Genomic DNA, 12,696 nt, shown 5'->3' with positions numbered 1-12,696 from the left:
CTCTTTTAACGCTTCTGGACCGATTCAAAAATCACATATTTTATTTTTATAAAAAAATCTGTGCATTGAATAACGGACGTCAAAAAAATGTGTTAAACTTATTTTATTCGAGATAAAAGTAAATTATACGTTTACTGAACTGTAATTCGAAGTATCGACGAGAATATTTTTATGACAATACTTAATCAAAATGATATAATCCATGTTATCAGATAAAATTCGTCCAATGATTAGCTATTATCATGATAAGACATCTATTGTTCTTTATAAAATAGGTAGTCTTTTGTATCAAATAGAACAGTTTAATTTGAATCAGTGAATACTTCTACGTTAAAAAACAGGTGATAAAAAACTTTATTGCAACTAATAGTAACTTAATTTATTGATATTACAGTAATATTGTGTACTAACAGAATAATATATATATCAACAGTAGGGTTTCAAAATGGGGAAAAAAAAAGTGTACGATTTAGACACTAAACCAAATGACAAATTATCTAAAACAGATGCCTTAACTCCGTAAGTACATAATATACGGTGCGATCAATTAAAAAATAAATCGAGTCGGCGTGTTACCTATGGCAACCCATACTATAGCATAGGCTCCAAAGCAAACTCGATTTATTTTTTAAATGATCGCTCGGTACATAATATACACATAATTATAGTAACGTATTTTCTTGGTTTATAGCGAATTTATCAACCCAAAGGAAAAGGAAACGAAAGCTCCACCTGTAGGATTTTTTAAATTAGTGAGTACTCCGATAAAATACAATTTTTGATATACGTTGCTAATTGATTATTATCAATAAAACGATATTCCATTTCTATAAACTGAAAACGAGTATTTTCATAAAATACATTTATGTACGATTATGCCATTATGCCATAAAGTGGCATTTTATGTACTAGTACAATAAAGTAGAAAATAGTAAAATAAAGTAGGTATCAATAGCAACGTCCAAAGCAAACCTCGAAAATAATATAATAATTGTTAGATTTGGTAGATTTTTAGAAAGATTGATTTTCTTTAATTAATTTTCTCCAAAGCAGTCGTACATAAAGCTTTGTATGTAATTCGTACATAAATTAGGCTTTATGAACTTGCCCTATTTATTAGCCTCGCTCAAAAGCTCGTTCGGTCATAAACTGTAGGATTCGTCCATAAAGACCTGTATAACATAAATACATAGAAATAAACAGACAAATTGTTACTCACTATGATAATTTTACAAAATGCTGTGCAATAAATTAATAGCGCAGATGTATAATAGGAGTACAAAATAACATTATTTATTTACAGTTTCGCTATGCTACCAAGGTGGAAAATATCTTAATGATAATAGGCTCTTTGGCTGCTATCGGCACAGGAGTCTTACAACCATTAAATACATTGTTGTTCGGAACATTAACAGGTAGCATAGTTGACTACGTATCAGTTTTATTAGCAAACGATACTACACCGGAGAAATTAGAGGAAGCTACTAATAACTTTATTAATGGTATTGATGACTTTGCAATCTACAACACTCTAATAGGAATTGGAATGTTGGTCTTAAGTTACATTTCTACAGAAACTTTTAACTACACTGCATTAAAACAGGTAATTAACTTATTTAATACGAAAGTACTTGCACAAATATTGAAACCGTTATAATTATAATTTTAATTTAAGATATTTCATATTCGATCCTTGTATTTGGAAAAAGTTCTTAATCAAGATATATCATGGTATGACGTCAACAATACCGGAGATTTTTCCAGCAGGATGTCAGAGTACGTACTCTATAATTATTTTTTTTTTTAATTAACATTAATTACCTCCCCACAGCGATCTCTCAAAATTTGAAGATGGCATAGGTGAAAAGGTTCCCATGTTTGTTCATTTCCAAGCTGCTTTTGTAGCATCACTTATAATGGCTTTGGTAAAAGGATGGGAGCTTGCTCTCATTTGCCTGATCTCACTTCCAGTCTCAATGGTTGCTATTGGAATCATAGGAATTGTTTGTTCGTTAAGATTAGTCCGTTAACAATATCTAAAAAAGCAATTTGTAGCTGACTTCAAAGCTGGCTAAAAAGGAACAAGATGCTTATGGTTCTGCTGGTTCAATAGCAGAAGAGGTACTAACTTCAATTAGAACAGTTATAGCATTTGGAGGACAAGAAAAAGAAATAACTCGATATGATATCGAATTAGATGCTGCAAAAAGAAATAATGTCAAAAGACAATCAATGACAGCATCAGGGTTTGGACTTTTGTGGTTTTTTATTTATGGCAGTTACGCACTTGCGTTCTGGTATGGTGTTAAATTAGTACTTCAAGATCGCGGAGACCCATCCGGGACATATGACGCAGGAAACATGGTTACCGTGAGTTGTTATAAGCAGCTCTTCAAAGCCATTACTCATTAATGTTATTTGTTTTCAAGGTATTCTTCAGTGTAATGACAGGCAGCATGAATTTTGGAATTTCGTCTCCATATATAGAAGCATTTGGAGTAGCAAAGGCAGCTGGAAGTAAAGTATTTCAGATTATAGATAACATTCCCATTATCAATCTTTCAAAGGGAAAGGGAGAAAAAATTGATGACCTGAAAGGGAAAATTGTATTTAAAGATGTCGAGTTTGTGTATCCATCGAGAAAAGATGTTCCAGTAAGTATTTCTTTTAATCTTATCTTTGTCTACGTTCAGATAAAAGATGAACACTAAACCCGTAGATTTGGTTTAATTTTAAATATAGCTACGATTATCGCGCTGATAAAAAAATTGTTTTGTTTTTCATAGTCGCCTCTTATCTCCTTTTTTGGCTAATCGTATTTTACATAATCTTTCACCATGCTTGCTTAATTTCATGACACATTGATTGATTCTTCTATTGCACACTATTGGTCAGCACTTAAAAATAAAGATATTTAAAACAAAGGGTTTTATGTTATGCACATCTTAATAATAACAAAAATATAGAGAATTAGAAATTCCACATACAATTTTTTTTGGTTTTCAAGCTTTAAACAGACCAATAATACTGACCCTATTAATTATGTAAATTAATAATTACACTGCTGTATTTATATAGTTTTGTAAATTAGGTTTTTAATTTTAGTATGATGTTGCAAAAATTAATCATCTTATTACAAATTTAATAAACTTCAATAATAAACTTTAAAATAATATACATATACAGGCTGTCTTAAAAAAGGCCCACGCTATAACTTTGCTTTTGATGACCCAAATGAAAAAATTATACAGGAAACGAAATGGCTTTAAAAACACTACAGACCTGACTGAGCATTTAATTTTTATACCATCTACCCATTTATGGACATTTATTGATTCTGTTTTTTTTCTGATTGCAATGGCATTAAAAAACTATACCCTTTAATAAGAAAATTTCCGAGAAAAAAAAGAAAATATGTTGCATCAAAATTAGATTTATCCTTATTTCATAAATGACAATTTGTAGGCAAAGTCCATGTAATACCCCAAGGCAGCAAAATGTCCTTGTCTAACATAAAATTTTTGGATAAAACGGACGAATCTAGGTAAATTGCTCGAATGTAATTGCCCGAAAACGAATTGCTCGAAATCAGCTGCTCGAAAGTCAATTGCTCGAATATGACTTTGCTCGAATTGCAAGTTCCTCGAACGGCAATTTCTCGAAAATGTTTTGCTCGAAGGTAATATTATCATGTATGTACTCAGGATAATGCGGTGATTGTTATTACAAAAGCCGCATCCATATTGCATTTAATAAATTTAAAAAAAAAACTGTTTTACACAAAAATTTTAACTTCTGATTTTTACACTGATATATGAGGATTCATTTCTAAAATTTATAGGCGAAATTAACGAAGAAAAATATTAATTAGATTTTTATATTAAACAATATTAAAAATCTGAAGATTGGTTTTATTTTTGATATGGGATTTGCAATTGTGATAAGGGTAAAGATTTGCACCCGTTAGAGATTTTCGGGTGCAGGCATTTGAAATTCCAGTATTTTCTCCAAAGGCCACAACGTTTTTTTTTTAAATGAAAGAGTAAGTTTATGCAATAATGTCGTTCCCTTTCGATCCAGGCTCTTAAACGTAAACATTTTCTATAAATGAATTGACAAAAAAACAAACACTCTCAGACACAAAAATCACACTGTTCAAAATTTCTTTTGAAAGTAAGATTTGGATATTTCTTATCATTTGTCATTAATCTAAACCTACCTGAAAATTAGAAATTCTATCTATCTATCTGTTACAAATTGCAGAACTGAGGGATCGTGAACTAAGGAATAGTGTTATGACTATGTAGTCCGCAATTACTAATTACACTAATGATAAACATTTTCTGCCATATAAATTCGAGCAAAACATTTTCGAGAAATTGCCGTTCGAGGAACTTGTATTTCGAGAAAAGTTACAATCGAGCAATTTCATTTTCGAGCAATTGATTTCGAGAAACTGCATTCGAGGAATTTGCCGGAGACGAAAACGGACAACTATTAAAAAAAAATGTATCTCTGCCAAGATCAATTGAATCTTGTTATTTTATATACAGGATGTTATTGAAATGCGTGACCAAATTTTAACCACCAGCTACTGGCTTCATGTAGAACTCGGAAAAAATATTTAAAAAATTCTGTGGAAAAATAAAATGACATTTATTTTTTGAGCTACTTTTTTTTTAATTGCTTTTAGTCTTCTACGTTGTCCCACAACCTCGTAGGTAACACATTTTAAAAATACACTCTGTTTATCATATTTTATAAAACATACACCAATGCGATTTCCTTGTTTTAAAGCATATTTCCTAAAGGTTACTTCGCATTGGCGTACATTTGATATGAAGCCAGTAGCTCGTCGTTAAAATTTAATCACACATTTCAATACACCTGTATATTATGCATAACATATTATCATGCACATATATTTTATAGTTAAAAATATATGCTTTCATTTTACTAACTTCACTTAAATGTACCATTTGAAAAATAAAAGTTGCTCATTGCCCATAAATGGATAGATGGTATAAAAATTACATGCTCACTCAGGTTTGTAGTATTTTTCGAGCCATTTCGTTTCCTGTATATTTTTTTCCATTTGGGTTATCAATAGCAAAGTTATAGCGTGGGCTGTTCTTTTTAAGACAGCCTCTATAATTTAAATAACAATTAATAATAAAAAATATTATTATACATTTCTACCCCTAACCCGGCAGTTAACCCAGATTCAGAGTTCTTCATTAGGAGCACTGTTACCAAGTAGTGACGAGTAAATTGCTAATTTTATGAAACCATGACAACACCAAACCCCAGTGCATCTTGACTAGTGGCTGTTTACCACTCTTCTGCTATTACTCAAATAATGTTTATTGTTATTGTCAAACTGGCTAGGAAACTTAAAGACAATAAGACAAATTCTCTCGGACTCCTTATAGTCTACCATATAATTTCAGCGTGAAAAATATTTTTTATAAAATTATAACAATGGACATCGATTTGAAAATTTTGGGTAGGGAAAGACACTTTAGTTGTATAAATAAAATAAAAAATGTGTGCAATACTTTAACTCATCAAAAATCTATACAAAATATCTATTCAATTATTTGCAGATTTTGCAAGGACTTAATTTGGAAATAGAAGCAGGAGACACTGTCGCTCTTGTAGGAAGTTCCGGATGCGGCAAATCCACATGTATACAGTTAATTCAGCGTTTTTATGATCCAATTTCAGGAGAGGTAACATTGTTATTTTCCAAATTAAAAAAATATACTTAAATAAAAATCGGAAATACTTAGGTCACTATAGATGGCAAGAATTTAAAAGATCTTGACCTTACCTGGCTGAGGAGTAACATTGGTGTTGTTGGACAAGAACCCGTGCTATTTGGGACAACAATATCTGAAAATATTAAATATGGTAATCGGGAAGCAACTGACGAAGAAATAAAAAATGCGGCTATTAAGGCTAACGCTCACGAATTTATCAAAAAGTTACCAGCTGGATATGATACTTTGGTCGGTGAACGAGGAGCTCAGTTATCAGGTGGACAAAAACAAAGAATTGCAATAGCCAGAGCGTTAGTTAAAAATCCTTCAATTTTACTTTTGGATGAAGCCACCTCAGCCCTCGACACAAATAGTGAAGCTAAAGTGCAAGCAGCTTTAGATAAAGCTAGTAAAGGGTGTACAACTATCATAGTGGCACATCGTTTGTCCACAATACGTGGTGCAAATAAAATTGTTGTTATATCTAAAGGGAAAGTTGTAGAACAAGGTACCCACAATGAGTTAATGTCTCTGAAAAATGAATATTATAACCTTGTCACTACTCAGGTGACTAGTGCAGGGGATTTTGAAAATAAAGATCAAGATTACGATAACACACACCCTGAGGTGCAAAGACAAATTTCCGTTGTAGATGAACAGGAGGTAAGCAGCAATAAACATTTTTGTAAAAATGTACCTAATTATAATATACACTTCAATAATTTTATAGCACGTCGATGAAGAGGTTGACGAAGACGAAGAAAAAAGACCTGTATCTCTCTGGTCAATATTGAAGATGAATACCCCAGAATGGGTTTACATTTGTGTAGGATGCATATCTTCTATCGCAATGGGCTGTTCTATGCCTGCCTTTGCTGTTATATTTGGTGATATAATGGGAGTAAGTACACTTGGCTATCTCTATGTTACAAACATTACTTACTTATCGGTTATTATATTATGAATAGAGGCAATCCCATGTCGCAAAATATCAGATCAATTTTTTTTGATAACGACAAATCGTTACAAATAACTGTTATCTCTTTTAAAAAAACAAATTTTTGTTTATACTTTTTTATTCATATACAGGGTGTATCCGAATTCGATAGACAAACTTTTAAGGCAGATTCTATGATCAATAATAAGCATAAAACTCTTAATACATATCGGGTCAAAAATGCTTAGTTTGCGAGATAATCGACTAAAAATTCTACCAGCAACAAAAGGAATCGGGTGAAAATTTTTGATGAAACGTACAAAAATAAAAAGGAGCTATTTACAAAAATTGTCAAAATTTCGCGCCCGTTCAATGCACAGATGACTCCATAAAATCCAAGGAATTCAGATCGTAATTATTTTTACGTTTTTGTTAGTTATCTCGCAAACTAAGCGTTTTTGACCCCATATGTAAAAGTTTTATGCTTATTTTTTGTCGATCGAATTCGGATACACCCTGCATAACATCACAAGAGCATAGAAAATAATCGATTATACTTACGAGTCACGAGACGTATTTTGCGAAATATTAATTTTAAGAAATACGTCGAGTGAGGAGGTAAGTAATGATTATTTTCGTTTGCACGAGTGGTATTCATTTTGATTATATAACAAATAAACTTGCACGAAAATTGACGTTTTTTCTTTCTGACGTTTATCAACAAGCGTCTAACAATTGTTACTATAACAAAATTCACATTGTTGGATCCACCGAATAACCGAAGTAATTATACCAAGTCGTCAATGGTATATTCACTAAGTTATCTATACATTGTCGCTATGCAAAATTCGCGTTTGCTACTGGCTACATTTATGATGTGGTATATAATCAACAGTAATATCCCGAGCGCATGAAAATAACTGATTAAATTTTGACGTTTTGACGTTTTTGCTTAGTGCGTAGCACGAGGGATTTTGTGTGTAAAATTTACGAGAAATATTTCTTTAAGCAAAACGTTGCGACAAAAAACGTCAAAATTTAATCAGGTTATCTTTATGCAAGCGGGGTATTCGGAATGATTATTTCCTGAATTATTATGAACAAATAGATTTTATAACGAATTATTTGCAACATCTTTTGACAATGATTGCAAAAAATTCAGAAGCGATTAAATTTTGACACAGATATTTACCCGGCTAAATTTTGATGTTTCAAATTTAACCGATATAAAAGCCAGAAAAACCATAACAACTACTTTTTATATGTAGTTATGTATGAAGGGAATAATCAATAATAACAACTGTTTTCCATTACCACCCAAAATAATTTCATTTTTAATTTTAATTTTTGTAGGTTTTAGCCGAACCAAACGCAGATTACGTTCAATCAGAAACCAACAGATACTGCATATATTTTGTAATAGCTGGAGTAGTTTCTGGAATTGCCACATTCTTGCAGGTAAAATTTGAATCAACGCAATTGAAACGGTAGTTTAGAATTAATTTTTCAGATATTTATGTTCAGTATTGCTGGAGAAAAACTCACGATGCGACTTCGTAGTTCAATGTTCCGCACCATGCTACGACAAGAAATGGGTTGGTATGATAAAAAAGACAATGGTGTTGGAGCGTTAACAGCCAGATTATCTGGAGAAGCTGCACATGTTCAAGGGGTAGAAGATAGCGACTTTTTTGCTTAATACATAGTATTAACTCAAGTATTTTAGGCAACAGGTCAACGTATTGGTACAATTTTGCAATCTATTGCTACTTTAGGACTGTCAGTTGGACTATCCATGTTTTACCAGTGGAAATTGGGATTGGTTGCACTAGCTTTTACTCCTTTCATTTTGGTGGCTATATTTTTACAACATAGACTAATGAATGTAGAAAATGACGCTCATCACAAATCACTACAAAAATCAACCAAAGTATAAATATTTTCTGCTATATAATTATAAATTATTATAAGTATTATAACGTTTTTTATAGCTCGCTGTAGAAGCTGTAGGTAACGTTAGGACTGTCGCATCTTTAGGTTGCGAAGAAACATTTCATCATCTTTACATCTCACAATTAGTACTCCACCACAAAACAACTTTGCGTAATACTCATTTTCGTGCTGTGGTCTTAGGACTGGCCAGGAGTTTAATGTTTTTTGCATATTCCGCATGCATGTATTACGGAGGTATACTTATCAGAGATGGATTACCTTACCAAGATGTGTTCAAGTAATAATATGTTACCTCTACAATTAGCAAATTTTTTACAATAATTAATGTTACAGAGTATCACAATCACTTATCATGGGAACTGTATCTATAGCCAATGCCCTAGCGTTTACACCAAATCTACAAAAAGGATTGGTTGCTGCAAGTAGAATAATAAGATTATTGAAAAGGGTTCCTCAAATAAAAGATGAATTAGATGCTAAAGACATACTTTGGGTAAAATGATAATATACGATATTACACTACAATAAGATTATAACATAAAAAACACAATTTTAGGGAAATGGTTCTATTGACTACAATATGATATATTTTGCATACCCCACTCGACCAAATGTTACCGTACTTAAAGGTTTAAATTTATCTGTTATGAAAGGAAAAACCGTAGCTCTCGTTGGACCAAGTGGTTGTGGCAAATCGACAATAATACAATTGATTGAAAGATTTTACGATCCTCTTGAGGGTAATTTAGTAGTTGACAAAGAAGATATAAGAAATATAAAACTAGCATCACATCGTTCACATTTGGGTATAGTTTCACAAGAACCAAATTTGTTTGATAGAACAATAGGCGAAAACATAGCATACGGCGACAATTCAAGACATGTTGAAAAAGAAGAAATAATAGAAGCTGCTAAAAATGCTAATATACACAATTTTATCTCGTCACTGCCCCTGGTAAATATTACATTGCATTAAATTATTTGTTTAAATTACAATTAATTTTAATTACACGTAGGGCTACGATACTTCACTTGGCGAGAAAGGAACACAGTTATCAGGAGGTCAGAAACAAAGAGTTGCTATTGCAAGGGCACTAATTAGAAATCCTCCTTTACTATTGTTGGATGAAGCTACTTCTGCTTTAGATACTGAAAGTGAAAAGGTAAATACTCGTAAGAATTACATTGTAAATAGTTTCTATATAATATCTTTTTAAGATCGTACAAGAAGCCCTAGATAATGCAAAGAAAGGAAGAACTTGCATTACTATTGCTCACCGTTTAACAACTATCCAAGATGCTGATGTCATATGTGTAATCGACAAAGGAATAGTGTCAGAAATGGGAACACATTCGGAGCTAATAGCTCTAAAGGGGCTTTACTACAAACTTCACTCACTGCAAAATAAGAACTAATACAGTTGCATCCAAAAATGACAAATTTTGTACAAAAATATTTATATTAAGTTATATTTAATAAAAAATTGTTTATTACTAATGAAAAATACGTTTTGCTCTCAAAAACCAAATAGCATACAATTACATATAGGGTGGTTCACGAATAGTGTCTGATTTATTTACAAAAATATAATTATTTTGACACATTTGATTGCCATTGTTGTTTCATTTTTCTGAAATCGGATTACTATGATCCCAAAATTTTATTCAAATTGAAAAACAGCGAAATATTCTATGAGAGAGTAATTTATGTTGCAGAAATAAATGTGCTAAATCAGACACTATTCGTAAATCACCTTGTATAATATAAATATTGTAACTCCTATATTAACTAGTAACTACAAGGACGCTATTCTGGCGGCCGCTCGACGTACGATTATTCCGGCGCGCTTTAAAATATTTTTTTCCCAATTTTTTCAACAGTTTAGGATATTGAATTGTAATCTATCCGATAGTTTAAAAAATCTTCCAACTTTGTTCCAAAAATGGTTTGAATATTTTCATTAGAACAAAAGTTAACAGGGGGTATAAGTTTTACCATGCAATTCCCTATGGCAACAGTTAAAAAAAATGCACTGTAGATGATAGATCGATAATGGGGATCTTTCTTACCGACTCCTTCTCATGCGGCTGCATGGCTGTCTCATTTGAAATTGGTGGAAATTTCAAACCGGATGAAAATTCTGTACTAATAGTGGCCGTTCCTGACACAAAATCAAACTTTAACTGTAACCAATCCAGATTTTGTAAGATTACACCGGAAATATGCAGATAGATATGTTGTAATTGTGATAATAAATAAATATAAAAATTACTTTTACTTTTACGGCCGTTGTCAAGGCCACGGCTGCGAAATTCAATTTCGCCGCCTGTTGCAGGCACGCGAAGTGCTCATTTCGCGTACGGTTGCACACAAAATTGTTTTACGTTATTATTTTCTACAATCATCTACACCATAAATAACAATAAACACGGAACTCTTCGGCCTATATTTGAAGAAAACGCACTTCAAAGAGTGCACCTTCAGACTAATGTATCTTTGTGGGGGGAGTCCCGATTTATTTTTTATTTCCAAATTTGAACTACGGAAGTCGTCCCCTACAACGCTCTGAATTCGGAATTCGCGAATTTTGAGACACCCTGTATGTATAGCATAGATCACGATTCCTTTGGTTTCTCTGATAATCTGCCGTTACTCCTTCAGTCATACTTACATGACCGGTAATTATATGTATACTTGAATAGTTTCACATCTTATTTTTTAGACAAGATTCCGGAGCTCCACAGGGATCAGTTCTGGGTTCGCTGTTTTTCAACATTTACATAAATGACATTGTGGAATCTTTGGACTTGCCATGTTCGCCTTCTGCCGATGATATGAAGGTTTACTCCATGATTGGTTGCCAAGATGACGCCCTACGACTACAGGATGGTATTGACAACATCGTCCGATGGTGCACTGATAATAATCTGTTTGTGAACTGGGCCAAGTGCAAGGTGGTCAGTTTCACTAAGAAAACTTGTTCAATTATAGCATCAACGGTACAACACTTCCGCGCAGTAATTCAGTTCGGGGTCTTGGTGTTGTTTTTGACTCCAGGCTGTCGTTCACTATCCATATCGAGTCTTTTAAGTCTGTCGACTTTGTTTTGAGAAACGGCAGAGAATTTGCGGATGTTGACACGTTAAAGCTGCTCTACTTCACCTACGTTCGATCTGGCTTGGAGTATGCTCTATAGTTTGGTCGCCTATGTATAGTGAATTTTTTTTAATAAACAATTGTCAGTGTCAAAATGAAGTAAAAAACCATACTGTACCACCCTAAAATTCGGACATATGGACCAGCTGTATAACAATTTTAAGGTTATGTTCACTTCACTTCCCGTACCTTTCTTCCGTGAATTCATTTTCAAAACAAATTTAATGAGAAATCAGGAGAAACCTGTTCGAATTTGAAATAAACTCTCGCTCGTTAGGGCGCAGGCTCAGTTACATAAAAAACTGTTGACACTCAATGTGACCAATCGTATTCTCATGAAAATCACAGTTTGGCTCATACCAACAAGACAACGTTTTGACAATTGTTTATTAAAAAAATTCAACTATATAACAATCACATATCCTATCTAGAGCGCGTTCAGAGCAGATTCTTGAAGAACGGGGTATACAGGCTGTTTGATGAAAAACGCCTCAACCCATAACTTTGTTATTTATTACCCGATTTCAATGAACAAAAAAATCAAAGATATGGTTTTTCAAGCGCTACTAAACAGCCATAAAACCATTTTATGACTGCTTCGTAGCGCATGAAAAACCATATCTTCGGTTTTTTTGTTCATTGAAATCGGATAATAAATAAAAAAGTTATGGGTTGAGGCGTTTTTTATCAAACAGCCTGTATACTCGTATGTTAACAGGTAGTTACCCATCCAGAGGCTATCCTAATGATCTTCTTTTGGGACAACTCGGAATGTCACCATTACTGTCGAGACGTGCTGAGCACTCAGTGGTTTTCCTGTTCAAATTGATCCAAGGCCTTGTTGACTGTCCGGATGATGATCAATTATCAGAACATTGAGGGTATGA

At 32.9% G+C, this 12,696-nt stretch overlaps 1 protein-coding gene across 1 annotated transcript; it reads left to right on the top strand.

Annotated features, from left to right (window-relative positions):
- The first annotated feature begins 215 nt into the window (after positions 1-215).
- Mdr50 (Multi drug resistance 50) lies at positions 216-10,157 on the top strand. The gene is made up of 19 exons (XM_069037386.1): positions 216-341; positions 395-519; positions 692-752; positions 1,304-1,603; positions 1,676-1,776; positions 1,832-2,003; positions 2,056-2,370; positions 2,430-2,654; positions 5,607-5,732; positions 5,793-6,425; positions 6,493-6,663; positions 8,053-8,157; positions 8,210-8,371; positions 8,426-8,629; positions 8,691-8,929; positions 8,986-9,145; positions 9,209-9,607; positions 9,669-9,815; positions 9,871-10,157. Exons 2-19 carry the CDS (start codon positions 446-448, stop codon positions 10,066-10,068), a joined length of 3,792 nt encoding a protein of 1,263 aa, XP_068893487.1. The 5' UTR covers positions 216-341; positions 395-445; the 3' UTR covers positions 10,069-10,157.
- Positions 10,158-12,696: the final 2,539 nt, after the last annotated feature.

Source organism: Tenebrio molitor, chromosome 1 (assembly GCF_963966145.1).
Source record: "Tenebrio molitor chromosome 1, icTenMoli1.1, whole genome shotgun sequence".
Classification (NCBI taxonomy): domain Eukaryota; kingdom Metazoa; phylum Arthropoda; class Insecta; order Coleoptera; family Tenebrionidae; genus Tenebrio; species Tenebrio molitor.
The sequence above is the reverse complement of the archived record's forward strand: the minus strand, read 5'-3'. Positions and strand labels throughout refer to the sequence as shown.

What these genes read in the sequence shown, in the direction of transcription:
- Mdr50 (XM_069037386.1), top strand. Translation starts at nt 446, where the DNA reads ATGGGGAAAAAAAAAGTGTACGATTTAGACACTAAACCAAATGACAAA. An exon ending in GAATTGCCACATTCTTGCAG is followed by an intron (nt 8,158 to 8,209) that starts GTAAAATTTGAA and finishes TTAATTTTTCAG; the next exon opens with ATATTTATGTTCAGTATTGC. An exon ending in TTATCTCGTCACTGCCCCTG is followed by an intron (nt 9,608 to 9,668) that starts GTAAATATTACA and finishes AATTACACGTAG; the next exon opens with GGCTACGATACTTCACTTGG.